Below are 19,767 nucleotides of genomic sequence, written 5' to 3'. Positions count from 1 at the left end.
AAGCTTCATTCCCATCTTCCAGTGAGTATCGAACCCGGAAATGATGGTTAAGGGACACAGACTCTCATTCATCTGTGCCAACTTGCGTTGGTAGCTTATCATAGTAATTATTAAAGAAATATAATCGTAGGAAGGGCTTTCAACTATCAAAGTGGAAAGGCGAATAAAAATATAGTTCATATACAATCAATTACTCAAAAGTGGGGACTAAGGGTACTGATTTAATCCTACAACCAACCATGTTGGCACAAATTCACTTATATTGAAATCAATTCTATAAAGATTTAATCCTACAACCAACCATGTTGGCACAAATTCACTTATATTGAAATCAATTCTATAAAATCAAGTTTATTCAAACTCCAATTTGACAAGCGACAATCCAGACACACATAATCACATGCCAACATTTTCCTTTCAAAAATAGATACAATGTTATAATCACATTAACTAATTTAATTAATAACATAAGTATGAAAGTTCAAGGTGAGATTTTATCATTTGCATTTGCTACCTTAATTATCAGCTATCATACTCTATCTTCAACAACTTTTTTCTTTTCCAGTGATTGGCAATAACCGGCGTCCCAGTTTATGGTTGCTAAAGTAACAGTTACAGTGTGAAACCATGCATGCATGCATGCATGCATATTGTTGAGGAATTTCAAGTTTTGTGATTCTTTCATCTGAGCACTTCAAAATGCATTTTTGTAATTACAGAATGTTAGAATGAATTCATGATGCTGACAAACAACGACCAAGATCTGATCTGAGCTTCTAGATGTTTCTAGAGCCTAACTTGCTCCTATCTGGGCACGCTATAGAACCGCGATACATTTATGATCCAAGGTTGAAGGATAATACACTTGCACGCATTTCGACAAGGCGATCACAAGAATGTTACCGGATTGGATCAAAAGCCGAAGTGAGATAACAGGCTAGAATTTCGCAAGACGACGGCTGTGTTCACAAGAAGCTAGTTCCAAGAGCCAGATCACTTAGATTTGAGAGGATTTGTGATCTAGTTGTTCCAACCTGGTGTGCGATTTCAAGTTGTTCCTCCAACGGAAGCATTTCATAACTGCGACGAAGAAAACCAAGTATATTATTTTACATTTCAAAACTAGGAACCAGCATATTAATTGATGAAATGGTGAAATTAATTGACTCAATTTCTCAATAGCATACGCATACAATAATGTTTGGATGAAGATGGAACTTACTGGCATAGAAGCTCACAGTCCACTATACTGTCGGGGCCAGGCCGATGGGCCTTTCCATTTGATTGGAACTGCCTGAAAGCTCTCGGATTCAGGCCAGCAAGATGGGGTACAGCATCAACAAGCTTTCTCTGTAATGATTGAAGTCTTCGAAATGTAAGTTCATCGAGAGGCGCAATGCAACCTATACTGCCATCCAAGGTACCAAACAATAAGGCAAATCGATTGGTTTTATCGGAGCCAGAACCACTTCGATCAGAAGTGGATAGCATCTGCAACCTCAAGAACTTAGTCACATGGGCACCGACATGAAATTCGGCTCTTGAAAGAAGCTTCTGTCCTTTCCAACTCTCGGACATCTTCGGTGCATAGTAAAAGACCTGCTCGCAAACATCACAAAGGTTATATGCATTAATGAAAAGGCCACCAAAATTTGCAAGAAAAATGAAACAGATGTCACATAACCTTCAGAGCAAGAAGCAGCATGGTTCTTATTTTTGGAATAAGGAATGTATTAAGAGAAAGAAGAAAGAAAAATATGTATGGAGCATAAGAAATTGTGCTGAAAATTCATTAGACATAATTATACACAACAATCAAGCCTTTTTCCAATAGATGGAGTTGGCTTTATGGATGAAACATCAGAGAAATAAAAAATAAAAATCTATGACATGAATGTAACTTGCCAGAACTTCATGCCTTTCCCAAGTTACATTATGAAAAAAAAAAAAAAAGACATAAATGCACATAAAAACAAATAAAACAAAACACAGAAGCATATAGCCTTGAGACCAACCTGGATGTTCTTTTGATCATCTGAAACCATGAGACTCAGAGTACTCCCATCAATCAGAAACTCCGTCGCAAAGCAATCAAGATTACCGAAATCTTTGGCTAATAAGCTAAGTTGAGCACCCTGCTCTTTCCAACTAAGGAAGTATATACTTTTATGGATGTCACCAATGAGGATGAAGTTTTTTACCTGGGAAAATGTTAACAGATATTATCTAAAAGAGGTAAGAAGAAATTAATTCAAGAACATCCATTTATCTCATTCTCATTTTCATTTTTTCTTTTCACTTGACCGGCACTTGTTCAATATATTTAAGGTAAGCATTCAAAGCGTATTTCTCTCAGAAAATTACAGGGAACAGATAATTTCAAAATTCTTTTAACCCCCCAAAAACCCAAAAAAATGGGACAAGCTTGGTTGCTATTGTTTCATAAAAGATTTAAGGAAATCTCCCTTACTATATTTAAGCTCACAACATGTAATGGTGGTGCATCAAAAAATGCAATCCCATTCAACTCAGTGCCAGTCCACTTGTGCAAAATAATTTTTGGACCAGATGCTATCAACAGATGGCCCTGAAGAGAGGCCAAGGCAGATATAGCTCCTTTTAATTCCTTTGAGTACACCTCTGAAACCTGTGAACATGAACATTTAATAACTGTCCAAAAAAAGGCATCACTCAAGGTTTAGCCAAGTGACAAAAAATTCAGCCAAATTTTGAGAAAGCAACCCCGAAGATACCAGAGTTTGAGGATTATCGGTATTTTTTCCTAAAGAGAACAGCAGGATACGTCCTCTAGCAGCCACGTCTTCTCCTTGCACATAAGCAGTGCCAACAGCCAAAAGTGTTTCATTTTCTTTGGAGGATGTATTCTATGAAAAAAGAAAAATCACAAAATGGAATTAGTGAGGCCAAGCAGCTAAAAACATGATCTATTCTATTATCATATTCAGCACTCGGAAAATACAATTACCAGCAGTGTAACCATTCTCACAGTAAGGGCATTTTCAGAAGTTTGCATAGGAATTGTTGCCTTTGTTTGCCAAGGGCCACCAGACTTATCTGGCTCCATAATACGAACCTCAAATTCATCAACAGAATAAAAACGGTTTTGTTCATCAGGATTTAGATTCTGGCTCTCACTCTGATGGTTGGAATCTTGTTCAACTAGAGAAACAACTTGATTAAGTGGTTTAGGAACCTGGTTTTATATCAATAAACAGTTTTGATTACTTTCTGAAAAAATTAGCAAATTGATTAATATTTTATAATATATGAACTGAACAAGCTACAACGCAACTTACTAAACAGGACACAATCTAGTGAAAATGAACCTGAGCAGGACTAGTTAATATGGTCTGAATGTCTGATTCTTAACACAAATGTTGGAAATAACAATAAATATACTGTGGTTTTTTTTTCTTTTAATGCATCAATCATAAAAAATTTCAACCACAAGGAATACTCATAATCATATTTAAGGTGTAATAAATAAAGAAAAGAATACATCTATCTTACTGGAACTGAGACAATAAGTGGATATAGATTCTTCTCCGCAAAGTATGTTACTTGATGTGGGGTGGCCTTCAGTGGAATCTAAGGATGACAACAGATTAGAAAGTTCAAGAAATAAGGGATTGTATACATATGAGAGAGAGAGAGAGAGAGAGAGAGAGAGAGAGAGAGGTACTCACTTTCTGCACAGGCCAGTAGCAGTCATAGTTTGATCCAGAAGGCAACTGGCATATCTTCAAAACACCCTACAAGACACAGACGAAGAGAGGGTAACAGAATAAAAAATCAGCAATAATCGTAAATCTAGTTTGTCATATTATCCATGAAAATATTAATGCTATGCTATACCTGTGATGTAACATATATGAGCCCATGGTTGCAGTTCACATTGTGAAGAACCGTAAAAGCAACAATAGATCCATCACATAGCTGACACAGAAGAATAGTTAGGTAATTTGTCAAATTTCTTCTATGTAAAAAATATCTACAACAAAAATAGTTAATCTTTTTCTTTTTACATTATAACCAAGCCAGAAAAATACAGTCATGTGTCATCATGGTGATGACTCAAGCACAGCAAGCAGCCCTATCAACAGCATATTGCAATTTGTATTACAATGGCATTTACAATTGACACAATGCCTAATCCTGAGCCTATTACACAAACAGGATAGGTGCTCAAATATGACAGGAATACCAGTGAACAAGAAGAACCGCCTACAGTATAGGTGACAAATAACTTCTAAGACAATACAGGATGCACAGTCCATTGGGCACAAGATTTGGGTTTATGTATAACATTTTAATTTTTAATAAAGGAATAAGATAGCTTTCTGCAAAGGACTAATTGCAAGTTCATTAAACACACCACCAACAATGAAGGAAGGTGGTAATACTTTTAAAATGCCAATGTTCATGGGCCATGCAAGAACATGGGAAAACAGCCATATACGACAATCAAATTGAATTTCTTACCTGTGGATGAACACGTAATCGCTCTCTCAACATCATAACCCAAGCCGGTCTAGACCCTGATAAAAAGAATCCTTGATAACCACCAATATTCTTGAAAACGGTAATTTGCTGACAAGGGGATACATTTAATGTCTCCTCCCTGGCATATGCATCCATGGGAACCCGAACAAATCTCAAATTTCTAAGCCTGGAAACATTAGTACTGTTAAGACCAGCTGGTCCTCCTGCAGATACTGAATCCTCAAGTTTGGAATTACCATCTAGACTTTCATAAAGATAGGCATGATAACAAAGAATTGTTCCATCACTCAAAATCCCAAAAAGAAATGGACGGCTGTGCTGTCCTGACCATCTGTGCATGGCTAACTCAACAACTTTCATATCCGGAACATTTTCCTTCCTGCCTTGACCACTCATGCCATTGGAACCTCTGTCCAGTATTTCAAAATCTTTTGGCACCTCTTTCATCAGAGCATCAATAAGGTGACTCTTTCCAGACATAAAGTTTTCCACAGAAAAAACACAACTAAAATTGGGCACATCAAATATTTCAAGGCTACCATTTTCATAACACACAACACAATAAATATCTCCATGGTCCTGAGCTGCACCATCTGCACCATCAATAGCCTCACCAACACCAGTAGAAAGCCATGCATCAGTACTTGTCTTCCTTAGCCATGGCTCAGGCCCTTTATCATGATACAGTGTGCAAGAAGAAACTGATCCTTTTGAGCTTTCAAGTGAAGCCGGAGTAGTAACAGAAATGGTGCAGGTACTAGGATCTGTTAATTGAAATTTATAGGAGGAAAGGCATCAAAACTAAGGGTGAAAGAAATGGAAGGAAAAAAGAAATGTTTCTGAGCAACACCTATGAGTCTACAGAACAATGAAACGGGTAACAAAAGTGTGTGAGCAACAAAAAGATATGATTAAGAACAAATTGAACATGAAGATATGCGAAACCAAACTACTAATGGTGGAGGAAAAAAAAACTAACAAAGGCTTACCTCCAATTAAAAGTCGAATACTTCCATCGCTCATTCTGATCAATGCGTATGGATCAGCAATAGAAACAGAAACCGCCATCACATTCTCAGATCCAGAATTAGATTCAGAGTTAGAAGATCCAAAAAATTTTTCGTGGGTCATAAAAGACCCGTCAAGAATTCGAGCACCATGCTCAAAAACTTGGATAACTCGACGCCTACAAACAAATCCAGGATTAGTGATATCCTTGTAATTTTAGTCTACATTCAGCATATATACAGATGAAGATGAAATACACATTCTGTTTCTGCATCTACTGGTGAGTGCTGATAGGCATGCTAATGTAAGAATGCAATGACAAAAAATTAATAAAATTTCAAACAAATGGTAAACATTGATAAACTGAAAGTAATAAGCAATTATAGATACTAGTCATCTTCAAAATAAGTTCCTTTCTTATAGAAACTTGAATAATTAACAAATAAATTGATTATAGCAAAAACAAATTGCAGAAAAAGACCCACCTTCCAAATAAATTTCCTGCAGCAAGTGTTTTACCACGAATATAATACTCGACACTTTCAGTAACCTCACTAAGAAGATCAGCTGTTTCTAGTACCTGATGACAGCAGGAAAAAAATGTCACTTTAAGGAACCAAAAATGTATTGCTGTTATTTGTTCATGTTTGCAAGAAATCCAATGAAGTTCTAGAGCACCGATTTCTATCAAGCAGAATGTTTAACTGGAAAGAGAGAGAATAAACCACAATAAAAGATGTCGCTTAAAAAATAATAAGCTATGAACACACCCATTTTGCTACTATGCATGTGTTGATTAAGCTTATTTTGGTTCAAAACAACGGTTTTTTTTTTTTTTTTTTTTTTTTGACAGAGGTTCAAAACAACTTGAAATAAAAAAAAAAAAAAACATAGACTATCATCCCAAAAACTATATCTCCATTAAACTTAAGCTGTTAAAGTTTAAACCATGACAGCAAGTAAATAGTGTTTCCAAGAAAAGAATGACAAACTAGGTTTGCATCCTCAAGAGTCTTGTTCATGAAGCCATGCACCATTCTTAAACTTTTAAAAGCAATCCTAACACGTTTTTACACTAAGCCCTAACCCCTCAGTTGTCCTGCAGAGTACACATGATTATGAAATTGATAGCCGAGAGAGAGAGAGGAATCATGTTACAAATCATAGGTTATCCTACCAAAACATAAAACACTTATTAAGAAGATTACCATAGTACGAGCCTCCAAACTTATAATCAGGTATGCATGATATTCATCGTCATCATTAGCCATCTTAGAGGAATCAGCACTATGAGACCGTGAGCTCTTATGATAAACAGTCCAAATTCCTTTGCAACCAGGAAGTTCAACCTGAAATGATACAAGAAGCGAAAATACGGGTTCATTTCATATCACTTCACTCCTTTTGAAACTTTGATTAGAGAATCTTTAGATATCGGTCATTCAGCAAACTGAAAAACTAGGTGGGCTGCACATGGGTTTACTGATAAATTTTGAAGTTATGTCACAGGCACAGGCAGCAAGATTTGAGGTACTTCATGTAAACAAATGAAAAATAAAAACACAACCAGCTGATATAATATAAAAAATAGACAAACCTCAGTTATCACTTCTGGGCGAATTGATTGCCGAAGAACACAGATAGAACCATTCTTTCCATGACCAGAACAGCACACCTGGGTAAATAAAGATATGCAAAACAAAATTATTGAATCGTAAACAGTGCTAATATTAGACAAGATGACTGTAAATGACCCTTCTGGTAGAGAGACAAATAAAATATAAAAAAAATGAAAAAGTATGGGTCATTTATGCTAGGTTTTCGAAGAGGGAGTATCCTATTTTTCAGGGATTAAACATGTATCTATGCCAAATATACATAATCACTATCAATTGCTACAATGGCCTCCTTCACTCCCTCTTCTCCCACACCTTTCCTTTTTGCCCAATCTTAGCAAGTAATTAGTGCTTGGATTAAGTGCGTAAAGTAATAACCCATGAAATCATACAAAGTGACCAGTCATGGAAAAAGACTGACCAATTCATAGTTACTCTGTTTGGCAATCCCTGTAGCATTTGCATCAGCATTTATCCTCAAACCATATGAGAAATCTTTTAGAGGACCAACGTTAATCAATGAATCCCTAACTGCAAATGAGAATGTTTTCTGCAGCCAAAATATAACTAGTTCAGTAAGTGCAATACACCAAAGAATTCTAATGAGAAAAAAAATGAAAAAGACATTAATGGCTACTCCATATCCTGTTGTCACCTTACTCTATGTACAAAAGCAAAATGAGACACTACCTGTGCTGATTCTGTTCTATTTGGTGCAGATCCATACAATGAAAGCTCCTCGCCACTAACCAAATCTTGCAAAGCATCAGAAGGTGACCTTCGCAATCTCTTTGATGAAGGAGCATCTACTTCAATATCACCAACCTACCAATGTTGAGGAGAATTTTACAGATAATGATAATAATAACACCAGTAACAGAAACTACAACAGCGAGTTTTGCTTGAAAAATGCATTGAAGATTTTTTTTTTTTTTGTTCCCGCGGAGCCGGAGGGGGGGGGGTTCCTAGTTTAAACAGAAATCTCTTGAAAAAATTGACAATCAGCATCGAAAGAAAGTAGCAGAGAAGTTCCAGATATTAAATGTGCACCTCCTCTTTTAGATTATTAGACGATGACATTGAAACACCAGATCCACAAGAAAATTGCACCAGCATACTGTCTCCCAATCGACTCGCGAGAAAAAACAGAGAATTTCCAATTGTCGTTATACCCTTAAAGATATTCAAAAAGTTAAACTCAATCTAACCGATAAGTATAGAATCAAATTTGCAACAGCAATAGCACGAAATGCAAGGTTTTCCAAACTTACAGATGACAAAACTGAAGCTTTTGACTTGGAAAGATCAAGTCTCTGCACGACCCTGGAATTGAATTTGTTGGTTTAAGTATACATGGTTCAATCATAATTGTGTTCTGTGATCAGTCAGACAGTCATTTTAAGTACAATGCAAGCTAAGGCAATTGCAGCAAATAACAACATTAACTCTCTCTTTCTCTATCCATTATGTCAAATCCAGAAATCTTAAAATTGATTATCCTCTACCTTGTGACATGGGCCTATCAGGGGGAGGAGGGAAAAAAGAACATTGAAAGATTTGATTTTTTTTTCGGGGTGGGATAAAAGTGAAAGGTTTGAAATGTTGACAATAGTTATTTGGAATACTACTAGCAAGAAAATTCACCTTTCCCAAATAATTATGTTTCCCTATATGGAGCATAATCCTAATATAAATTCTCCAGCTGCCAAACAACTAAACGAAAATATCACCCACAACATCAAGAACATGAATGAATGAGATGGAAAAAGAATGACAAACCTTCCATCATAAACAAGCACAAGCAATAGCAGTTCGCCAGTTTTTGTTGACAGCAAGGCCACATCATTTGACAGCCAAGTTGCATTGGCAGCATCAAGCTCCACATTGAAAGTTGATCTTGGCATCTCCTGACTGAAATAGAATTAAAACCTCTCAGTGCTGAAGATATGATGATGGATAGATAGCCATAAACTTTTAACGGCAATTAAAAGACAAAGGAAAAAAATCTCCACCTGCTATCAAGTGAAACAGCATAGCTATTCAAGGCCAATGCACATGAAGCTGACTGCAAAAATGACCTATATAATTATATTATTGCAAATATTGTTTAAAATGGAGGATTGAAAATTCAGTTAACATATCTTTCTAATTGACAGAAGTTGAGAAGCAATTGTATGATTATGTTAAAGCAATACACTTACCTGACTATGATAATGAATAGTGTTAGCTCCAATTACAAGAACACCACCTATTGGTGAGGGCACTGCTAGAAGCTTGTAGGCATCATGGGGGAGATTCTGACATGTGAAAACACAATTTGAAGAAAATAATTATATCTTTAAAAAAGGAGGAAAATTCAGCAGAAACAAACAGATGCTGGACTCTGGAATCTCCAAGCAAAATATCATTCAAAAATATATAAAACAGAAGGATTTCACTGTGCTTAACAACTTACAAAAGAAATATCACACTCAAGGAGTAAGTTGTGGAGAAAAAAGATGGCATAATTCAATATACTGAATACAGTATACACTATAGACTACTCTTGTGTCATTCCATTTGTCTACCATTCAATAGTAAGCAAAACCAATGACTAGCAGAATAAAAATAGATAAGACTAAATATATATAAATGAGTAGTAGTCACAAATGGCCAGGTTAAGTAAACCAGCCATACCTCAAAACACTTCAACTTAAGATATTCAAGGATGGGACAGAAATTCTATTAAATTCTTCGATATTTCTAGAGTCACAATCTAGCAAAATGGTAAAATGTTGAAGCGCCATCAAGGCATCTATATTGCACTTACAACAGCTGACCAAATGAGTGGATGCTGCTTCAAAGTTGTGCTAATACTAAGTGCAGATATCATGCATGTATGGTGCTTCCACGAGAGACGCCCAGCCCAAGTAAGCTCGCATTCATGCAGGATGACCATAACAGGTTCAATATATCCTATACACAAAGTTAAATAAATTTCAGATGAGTAACGGTTTGAGAAACACTTCCACAGTTTTTTTAGCAACACTTTTTAAAACACTTAAAAGAAGTACATATATAATTACATATCCAAATAGAAAATGACTTTATAACCTACTTTTCAAAAAAAAATTTATCAAATAAACACTTAAGTAAACTATTTGTACAAAGGTCCCCTCAAGCAAACCAAAAATTACTAGGTACATTGACATGCTTAAAGCCCCACCAAACAGAGACAGAGATATAGAATAATAGAAAAAGGAGAATGATATTTGTACACCTTGATATGTGTTTTACTTTTGTACACCAAATCTATCACCATTAATTTGGATTTGATCCCCGACACACTTTTTCTTCTTCTATCTTCTCCATTCTTGGATTTAATACATGTATAAATTGAACACCAATTTAGGTATGCAAGTGTGCAACGGACAGAATCTATGACATTCTGATTATGCCTATAAATTTTAATCAGTCAACTCATATTTTTCTTGAAAACAACATTACAACTAAAACCTAGGTGAGAATGGTAATCTATCTGTATAAGAAGCACTAAGATTTTTTGAAATGCTAGAAAACACAAATAAATGATACTCTTACACTAACCATGAACAAATGTAAAATCTTTTACATGCCTCATATCCAAGTCCCGTAGATTTATCATATAAGATGACTCGATACGAGCAGCAACTGCACCTCCAGAACCCAAGGTATCATCGTCTCCAACTAAACCAGAACCAGCCTGACAGCAATAAAACACCAATTAAGAAAATTAAAAGTCCACCAAATTATACTTAACATCGAAAATTTCCCATGAGAAAATACACTTAATAAATGGTATATATTCAAAGTGCATTCTATCAGACTTGGGATATTAGTTGAATTACATAATGCAATAAAATTATTACACATGAATGTAGGTGGATTCTGTGTTACTTTAGCAACAGATATATATGTAAAGAGAACTCCCATGTCATCCATGTAAAGAGATTGGCCAGCTTAGGCCACATGTTTAATTGTTTTTCTAATTAATGTTCTTTGTGCTATCTTTTGGAGGATTCTCGTTTTTTTTTTTCTTTTTCTAAACACAAATTTTTTTTTTTTTAAAGATGAGCAGATAGTAAGGGAAATTCACAAGATACATTGATACTACAACGATTTTTTAAATTGAAAAGTATGAAGGATAATAGACCTGAGTAGCCTTTAGTATTATCATTTGCAAATCATAGACAAGAACCCCACCACACCTGCCTTGAGGATCAACCTTTACCAGGGGACCATTTGCAAACTGTTCTCTTCCTCTTTTCAAATGAAGCCATTCTGGACCCTCAAAACAATGCAAGGAACTAAAAACAAAGAAAAGATTATAGTTAAGCCTCATCCTTTAGGCTAGTAAAACAGACATGCATACAAAATATAGTAAAGAGTACCTGAGATCATAAGTGAATACAAGTTCTATAAAAGAACACTTTGCCATCAAATAACATTATTTTTAAGTTGTCACATAGACAGATAGACCCCAATAAAAGAAGGGACATCAGTGAGGGGACAAAGAGAAGGAGAAAGAGAATTGCAGAAATTTCTTGAAGAATCATAGATATTAGTAATAGTATAGTTCTCTGTAATCAGAAACACTTAAGCACACATATAACCAATGAGTAGTACAAAAGATTATGACCAGCCTCAACTTCATTCTCAATGGAAGCAACTACATTGGATGGATATCTTAGTTGTTCCTCATTGCCACCAAGGAACATTAATATTTTTTGCAACTAAAAGGTGGAATCCTAGCAAAACTAAATGTGTGCGAAGTCTCCATTTTGACTAGCTTAGTGGATAGAGAAATAATTTTTTAAAAAAAAGTTGGATAAAAATAAAAATACTCAAAATTGGACTCCACAATGTCTTAGAAGGACAACTTAGGGCTTTAGGGTTTAGGAGTCAGCTCTCCACAATATCTGGCAATTTAACTCTCCAACAGAAAATAAAGCTTGCCAGGATTACACTTTTCAGCTGAACATGTGCACGTTACAAGGATTTCTTTCATCTCCCAACCTCCCATTAAAGATCCTTCTAGTTTTCAGTCTATATAAGTGCAAAGCCGTTTTCCCAAAAAAAAAAATACATTACTAACAAATAATTAACAGACCAAAAGATAGAAGCAACCACTCACCTTGTACGAAGTCCATGAATAGAATCATCATACTCTAGAACTGAAATCTTTGCATCTTTAAAAGTTAAGATGATTGAATCCCTCCTTCTAGAACCATCACCAGCTCCAATGCTCAACACACCCATGGCTTCAACATTACCATGTAACCTGAATCACAAGTACAAGCCCAAACACCAAATCATCAGTAAATTCAACAGATTAAAGGCATATCCCCTTGTCAATAAGGTAATATCAAATAGAGACTAGCCAACCACAATATGCTGATTACTTTGGGGGGAAAATGCCAAGTATAACACTCTAAATTCACGGCTCATGTCATTTTAGCAATCAATTCAACATATAAGAGGCTAAAAAATAATGAAGTCAATAAAAGAATATAGTTAAGTAAAAAGCCACAATGTAGCCATATAATGTTAAATAAGAGAAAATCAATTTTTCCATTAACTCATTATAAATCCAAGCACTACTGCTTACTTAACATACCTCAGTCCGCAGTATACTCATTAGTTTCAATAGTCAAAAAGTAAAAGAAAAAAGAAAAAATAAAACCATAACTTCGTTCTGAACTTCAAATTCTAAATCCCAGCACCAACAAGACAGCTCGACTCAGCTAGGCCAGTAAAACCAACAGCTGAAATAAGCTGAAACTAATCAAACTCATATATTAGCATCACTTGTGTACACCTACAACTATTACCAACTAGTGACTAAACTTCCATAGCTGAAACCACATTGTACCAGTAACTTTGTGTTTGGGGGATTCAAAAATCAAAACTTTACTTCCAATTTCACATTCTAAATTCCATCTAATCCATATAATCAACCGAGTCAAGCTAAACAAAGAGTACATTTTGCTGAATTTCAATTCTAAATTCCCGGCACAACCAAATTTAAAAGAAGCAGAAAAACCTGTAATGGCAAACAAGCTCGAGTGAGGCCCCGGTGACGCCGTCGAAAACGCCGCCACGGCTGGACTCAGCTGCAGCCGGAGGACCCTTAGCAGATTCCTCGTGGACCCTGACGGCATAGACTTCGAGGACATTGGCAGAAGTGAGGATAAGGTTGGGAATGGGGCCGAGGTCGCGGCGGGTGGCGGGGTTGGGCCAGTCTGAGTCAGGGTCCAGGTCGTCGGCGGGAAGAGGAGGGACGCGTGGAACGTAGTCGGCGCGTGAGTGAGTGAGGAAACCGGAGGCACAGTTATCGATGCCGGTTGGGCAGTGCATCATCTTGTAGGCCGCGAAGCTCATTTTGTTTAGCTCAAAGATTAAATCTTTGGAATGTGAAAATTTCAAATGTAAGTTGGTAAGTACAGTTTGTTCTTCTCAATTCTCGGTTTTCAGCTCAGGGAAGAAGAATTGAAGAAATGAGCTTAAACCCTGAAGAAATTAGGGTTTCTGCGTTTTTTTGTTTGGCGGGAGTGTTATGAATATGAAGACTCACATCAACACACACAACCATCGTCACTCAGAACCTGTGTTGTGAAGTGTAAACCACACCGGCATCACATTTCTTTGCCATTTTTTATTTTATTTTATTTACATACTTTTTTTGAAATTTTTTTTATATATTGGATTATGACTTATGAGTGGTGAATTCTTTAAAGATGATCTACACTATGTGGTATATGTTGTTGTATAATTTTACAAAATGTCAATAATGTTTTGTGCTTGTTTGGGCGGCATTAAATATAAAAAAAAATATTTTTTATTTTTTAGTGTATTTACAAATTTTTAATAGTAAAAGTAAAAGTACTAGAAAAATAAAAAAAAAAATATTTTTTTGAGAAGTTACAATTTATATTTTTTTTAAAAGATTTTTTTTAAAAAAAAAAGATGTTTTTCACATAATAAATGAATAAAAAAATACTTTTATCTTATTTTATCCAAACATATAATTGATAGATAAAAAAATCTTTTTACATGAGATATCTAAACATAAAATCATTTTTAGTTTTATAAAAGATCTTTTACGAAAATGACACCCAAACAAGCCCTTTATCTTTTCATAATTAAAATAATTTTTTTTTTACAAAATAGCAATGTAAAATATTAAAATAATCAAATATTCTCGTATTTCACACTAAAAATATTCATATATAAAAAATTTTAGCCACTCTTTTATATACGTGAAACAATAATTTGAAAATACTTAATAAATACATTGAAAACTAAATTTTGCATTTTTTTCTATAAAAGCTTTGGCTCCAATTCTAAAGAGGTTTTAATAGAAATCTCTTTAATTCAATTATTTAAGTTAAGTTTTAACTCACAACTTAAAATGATAAATTGTTTAATCGAATTAAATTTGTCTTATCAATAGATAATTTATTGTTGAGTAAAGTATCGTTTTTGTCTCCAACGTTTGGGGTAAATCCTATTTGTATCCCTAACGTTTAAATCGTTCTATTTGTATCCCTAACGTTTGTAAAAGTGATTCAATGTTATCCTGTCATCAATTACACATCATGAGCGCTTTAGTTTGAGTTTTAAAAATCTCTTCTTGAAGTTAGAATACAAATGTCTGTGTAGAATTGATCATCTACTCCGAAAAATAGCTCATCAAATGTTGAAACTAATTCTTACAACACTTACATAATTCACTTTTCTAGGGACATAATTGAATCTAAACACAAATAGTGGGTATAATATTAAAATTGAACACATCCAAGTGAGAATAATTGAAAAATATAATCTGATTTGTTAGTATAATTGATAGTAGGATAATATTGAATCACTTTTATAAACGTTAAGGATATAACTCCAAACGTTGGGACAAAAACGATATTTTACTCTTTATTATTTGATATCTTAAGGAGGTTGAAAGTTTGAATCTACCTTAGAAATGGAAAACATCCTATAACCAATTATTTGCCTTTAAGTGGATGATTAAGGCAATGGATTATTCAACTTGAGAATTGCCAATACAATTTGAAAAAGGAACTACTTACTTAGGATAAAAAAGATTAAAACATCAAAAATATCAGCTGACCAACATATTTTCATTTGTTTTTACTGTGTTTGAGCTAACATTAACCAACTTCCAATTTTTTTTCCATTAAAAATATTGATTCTCTAACATTCACCATTTAATTAAGTTAAAACCATTACCACTAACCAGTCATGTGAACTCATCCGTGCATCTTTAAGGATAATCTCATTCAAAGCTTTGAGTGGAAAGAGAGAAATGGATAGAATACTCTCATAGTCCCATGTCATTTTGTCTTAGCATCAACTTTGGTTTTCTGTTGAAATTCCATAACCACTATCTCCTATTAGGCTATTACTCTTGCCAAAATCATATAATCTTGGAACTGTAAACAAAATGATGAAAAAGTTGCAAATTATAATCCAGATGGTTTAGTCCAAAATAACACATCCACATTACAACCAACATGATTTTAACTTCATAACATACTTTCAGCAATTCTTCTACCATTTCTCTGCCTTGTCAAGTAAACTTGAATTAAAAAACCTCATCAGCCAACAATTTTTTAATTTATTATTATCTCCATCAAAATAATGTCTGACGTTCCATTACATTATAATTTTATGATAATAATAAGAAGAGAGAACGAATGGCTTCAATGTAAGGAAAAAGGTATAAATAGAACTAAAATTCAAAAAGTTGTTACAACTTACAAGGAAACGTAAAGCAGTGAGACTAAGATTAAGCCATAAAAAGCTACTTAAAATTTTGACCTCCTCAAAACTTGAAACAAAAAAGAATGAGAAAAAGCATCATCTCCAATTAGTGTACAACAGTATTTGACATACATGTCAAGTACATCAATGCAGGAACTTGTAACAAGGGAGAGTACAGTCAATTTTCTCAAGGAACTTGCAATGCCAGGGATCAAAAGGTATCAATCTACTTTCAAGGAATTTCTCAAGCTTGCTTCTTAAAGCTCAAATCGACATCTTCATTAATCTGCAAGAAACGAAAAACCATCTAGTTTAATTCGATACTGAGGATCCCGCGGAGCCAAAACAACAGAACTTGAGGCTTACTTCTTTGGCAAGTTCTTTGGCTTTTTCATCATTGAAACCTAAAGTGGACAAGATCTGGCGACCTGCTGATCCTTCTTGGGCCCAAACTCCAAGAAGTAAATGAGTCACGGTTATTTCGCCTCCATCACCTACATTTTATGTCATAACTTTAGCAGTGACAAAAGAGATCATCAAAAAGTAAATAAGGTATAATGAGGGAAGCAAGATCAAGATCACCATTTAAAATCGTTTTCAGATGGGGCACAAGACAACTCAAAGTTTCTTTCCAAAATATATTTCATTTAAATTTCGTGCAAAGTCTAACTCATTTATTGAACAAATTTTGGCATGGAACTGATAGGCAGAAACCATAATACCTGACTTCAATTTCTCATCCACAGCCCAGTCAAGGGCTTTCTGAGCTGGTTCGGTCAATGGAGGATGCTCAGGGCTAAAGAAATACAGGTCAGATTTCCCAAGTAGCTCTACTGTTTCTTCCCGTACTTTGAAAAGAGAAACTCCATTGGCTCTCAAGAATTTTGCAGCTTTACTTGTTCCTAAAAGAATACAAAAAAAATTATGTAGCGCTTATGAGTAGAAGAAAGGCACACAGCTATAAATTTAGAAAATGGATTCATTCAACTTGAAATCAAGATGGAAGGGCATTGCTTTCTGATCAGAGCTAAGACAGCACACACTTCAGGATTGCTGTTTAAGACTGAAGTTGGAAATCAAATTTCATTTAGTATCCAATCCAATTTCTGACCTGACCTTCCCACGATCTACAACCATGAAACTTTACCATTGCATTTCTATTTATTCAAAGAATATCATATTGCTCTTGTTTCAAACACTGCAACAAAACTCTACATCATTCTAACATCCTCGCACTTGGTTCTTGCACAAAATAACCAATACCTTAAGACATAACTTCGATACAAGTAATTCCTAAAAAGGAAACATATGAAGCAAACGGTAATGCAATCGGATAAGTTCACTGCCAGTAGCATTAAGCAAGCTACAACTGAAATTTATAAGACACAATTATGCATTCAATCAATGGATACTGCACAAGTCCAGTGGATGAATCACAGCCTTCATGGCAAAACACAAATCAAGCATGGTATCGCTATATATTACTGAAATTTCAAAAGGCATCCAATTACAACAAACCTTCTACCAAAATCCCCATGAGAAGCGCTTCGGTTCCTGTGTTGGGATACTTCAGCTTCCTGGCTTCCAATTCTGCCATAGCAAAAGACTTTATAGACCTCGCAGACCACCTAAATCAATCCAAACCAAACAAAACAGGCCCTCAGAAAAACAATCTGAAAGTATATACAATAATGTGTATAAGCTCCTAAGTAGTGACACACTAACAAACTACTTCAGCTGAAGAAACTAGCTAAATTATGCAGCTGGCAACAACAAATTGATGATGATAACAGAAATAACAGAAAACCAAACGATTAAGCTAAATTGCAAGGAAACTCAAATCCATTGAATTAAAACTGGTGATAAAAGACAATAACAATGAACTCACTGTGGGATTTTGTCAATTGTATCCGCCTTGGGTTTCCTGCACACAAAAAAAAGGGGGAAAAAGTGATCAACTTTAAGCGAATTTGAGGAAAATTAAAGAAACCCAAATTGAGTTTGAGAAGAATTACGTGGTGGGAAGACTAAAGGACACCGTTGCAGTGGTGGCACGGGTGCTGCAACTCACCGAGGGGAATGGAGGGATTGGAGAGAGGCGATGAATGGTGATTCTGGTTCCGAAGAGAGATGTGAAGTGTAGATTATTGTTGTTGGTGGTGGGGTTTGAAACATTATTAGGAGAGATTGAAGGTATACAAGAAGAGGAAAGGGTGGGAATGGAAGCCATTGGAGAGAGAGAGAGAGAGAGAGATTATGTGAATTAGCGAAAAGGGGTTGGAAGATGAATTAAGAATAAGAAAAAGGAGGAGGCTTTGGATTTCATATCATGTTTAGAAATCTGAAATCAGGTTGGGGAAGACAGTTTTGAGATTGCAAGTTCGCCAAGTTGGCTTCCCTCTTCACTCTTCACTTCTAACACTTCTTAATATCCTTGGACCTTTTTTTTTTTAAATTAAATAAAGACTCGAATTCAAAATTTTTATATACAAATAAAAAGATTATTATTTATTATATTATTTAAAAAAAAATATATGGAATAAAAGGTTATCAACCAAAAATTAAACAAAATCACATTAATTTATATTAATAATTAATTAATTTTCAATTTTTTAAATTCAAAATTTAAAAAATTTAAAAGATTAAGTAAACCTAATTTAACTTGTATTTAAATTATAGTTTGTTGGCTTTAACTTTTTTACTTTACATTTTAGGATAAATCTTTTACTATTAAACACTCAAATTAATTTTTAAAAAATTTATATGATATGCTCTATTTTTTAAAAAGTTTTATTGTTTAAAAGTTTTTAATAATTATTTTTGTGAGGTCAATTGATTCTTTTGTTGTTTTAAAAGAAGATTAATTTATTTTATAATAATATGTTTATAATTTAATAATCTAATAATAAAATTGTTAAAAAATTATTTATTCATATACAAGTTAAAATTTAGTTGAAAATAAAATAATCAATATGGTGAAAGTAATTCTTTGAAATTTTCAATTCTTAAATTAGTTTTTCAGTATAATAGCTGTGGATAATTTATGAAAATAAAATATTTGGCTTTCAAAATTATAGAAATGCAACTTTTGCAGGCTTAGTTTGGTAAAGCTTTTATTTTTTAAAAGTAGCTTATAAAAGCTAACTTTTAAAAGATAGCTTTTTAAAAGATAGTTTTTTAAAAGTTGTAATATTTATGTTTGGTAAATCAAATTAAAAATTACTTTTAATAATCACAAGCAACAACAATTGCATTTGGTGAAATAACTTTTAAAATTTAAAAATACTATAATAGACTTAAATGCAAGCATTAAATTTAAAAATTAGTTAACATATATGAAGTTATATTAGATTTTTAAATTTTGAAAAGCACAAACCAACTTTAAAATGTTTTATCTTAGGTGCTTTCAAAAGTACCTCGATCTTTTAAAAGCTGCAAACACAAACACATGATTTTTTTTTATTTACCAAACACAAAATGAAGAGCTTGAGCTTTTAAAAAGCACAAGCACCTCTTCAAAAAATTTTACCAAACCAAGCCGCAGTTTGAATACGAAAATGCAACCGATTTACGTTGATGAAGCATTTGAAAAAAAAATCGTGGTAGGGGTCCAATGGTTTATACACTAGTTTCACTATATATATCAACCTAGAGTGAGTGGAATATATTTACATCTATCATTTGTATTGTCAACGAAATAAGACTATATTTTGTAGTACATTTTAAATTTATTCAAATTGTAAAAATGATATAATTTTAAACGATTTAGATAATATTAATTTAATTTATACTTTTCAATCTAATTTAATTTTATGCAAATGATTGA

At 34.0% G+C, this 19,767-nt stretch overlaps 2 protein-coding genes across 2 annotated transcripts; both read right to left on the bottom strand.

Moving 5' to 3' along the window:
- Window positions 1-305: 305 nt before the first annotated feature.
- LOC112751667 (cleavage and polyadenylation specificity factor subunit 1) lies at window positions 306-13,837 on the bottom strand. The gene is made up of 26 exons (XM_025800881.2): window positions 13,210-13,837; window positions 12,301-12,447; window positions 11,320-11,473; window positions 10,734-10,869; window positions 9,958-10,103; window positions 9,350-9,445; window positions 9,161-9,213; window positions 8,928-9,059; window positions 8,420-8,471; window positions 8,199-8,321; window positions 7,839-7,973; window positions 7,570-7,698; window positions 7,130-7,207; window positions 6,741-6,881; window positions 6,018-6,112; window positions 5,514-5,710; window positions 4,504-5,288; window positions 3,877-3,957; window positions 3,708-3,773; window positions 3,532-3,609; window positions 2,987-3,214; window positions 2,754-2,885; window positions 2,471-2,647; window positions 2,016-2,201; window positions 1,223-1,599; window positions 306-1,080 (listed from the first exon to the last, which is right to left on the bottom strand). Exons 1-26 carry the CDS (start codon window positions 13,545-13,547, stop codon window positions 966-968), a joined length of 4,377 nt encoding a protein of 1,458 aa, XP_025656666.1. The 5' UTR covers window positions 13,548-13,837; the 3' UTR covers window positions 306-965.
- Window positions 13,838-15,886: 2,049 nt separating this feature from the next.
- Window positions 15,887-18,402, bottom strand: LOC112751666 (ATP-dependent Clp protease ATP-binding subunit CLPT1, chloroplastic). Its single transcript, XM_025800879.2, has 6 exons — window positions 17,957-18,402; window positions 17,830-17,865; window positions 17,460-17,569; window positions 16,664-16,843; window positions 16,308-16,435; window positions 15,887-16,227 (listed from the first exon to the last, which is right to left on the bottom strand). Exons 1-6 carry the CDS (start codon window positions 18,169-18,171, stop codon window positions 16,186-16,188), a joined length of 711 nt encoding a protein of 236 aa, XP_025656664.1. The 5' UTR covers window positions 18,172-18,402; the 3' UTR covers window positions 15,887-16,185.
- Between the last annotated feature and the right edge of the window lie 1,365 nt (window positions 18,403-19,767).

This window comes from Arachis hypogaea, chromosome 15 (genome assembly GCF_003086295.3).
Source record: "Arachis hypogaea cultivar Tifrunner chromosome 15, arahy.Tifrunner.gnm2.J5K5, whole genome shotgun sequence".
Lineage (NCBI taxonomy): Eukaryota > Viridiplantae > Streptophyta > Magnoliopsida > Fabales > Fabaceae > Arachis > Arachis hypogaea.
This window is presented reverse-complemented; position numbering and strand designations above follow the sequence as displayed.

Excerpts from the sequence above, each read along its gene's own strand:
- LOC112751667 (XM_025800881.2), bottom strand. The coding sequence starts at position 13,547 with ATGAGCTTCGCGGCCTACAAGATGATGCACTGCCCAACCGGCATCGAT. Across the intron at positions 8,472-8,927 it reads GTGCTTGTTTATGATGGAAG|GGTCGTGCAGAGACTTGATC; the intron begins GTTTGTCATTCT and ends ATTCAATTCCAG. Across the intron at positions 3,215-3,531 it reads CACTTATTGTCTCAGTTCCA|GTTCCTAAACCACTTAATCA; the intron begins GTAAGATAGATG and ends ATATAAAACCAG.
- LOC112751666 (XM_025800879.2), bottom strand. The coding sequence starts at position 18,171 with ATGGCTTCCATTCCCACCCTTTCCTCTTCTTGTATACCTTCAATCTCT. Across the intron at positions 17,570-17,829 it reads ACAATTGACAAAATCCCACA|GTGGTCTGCGAGGTCTATAA; the intron begins GTGAGTTCATTG and ends GGATTGATTTAG. Across the intron at positions 16,436-16,663 it reads GGATGAGAAATTGAAGTCAG|GTGATGGAGGCGAAATAACC; the intron begins GTATTATGGTTT and ends CATAAAATGTAG.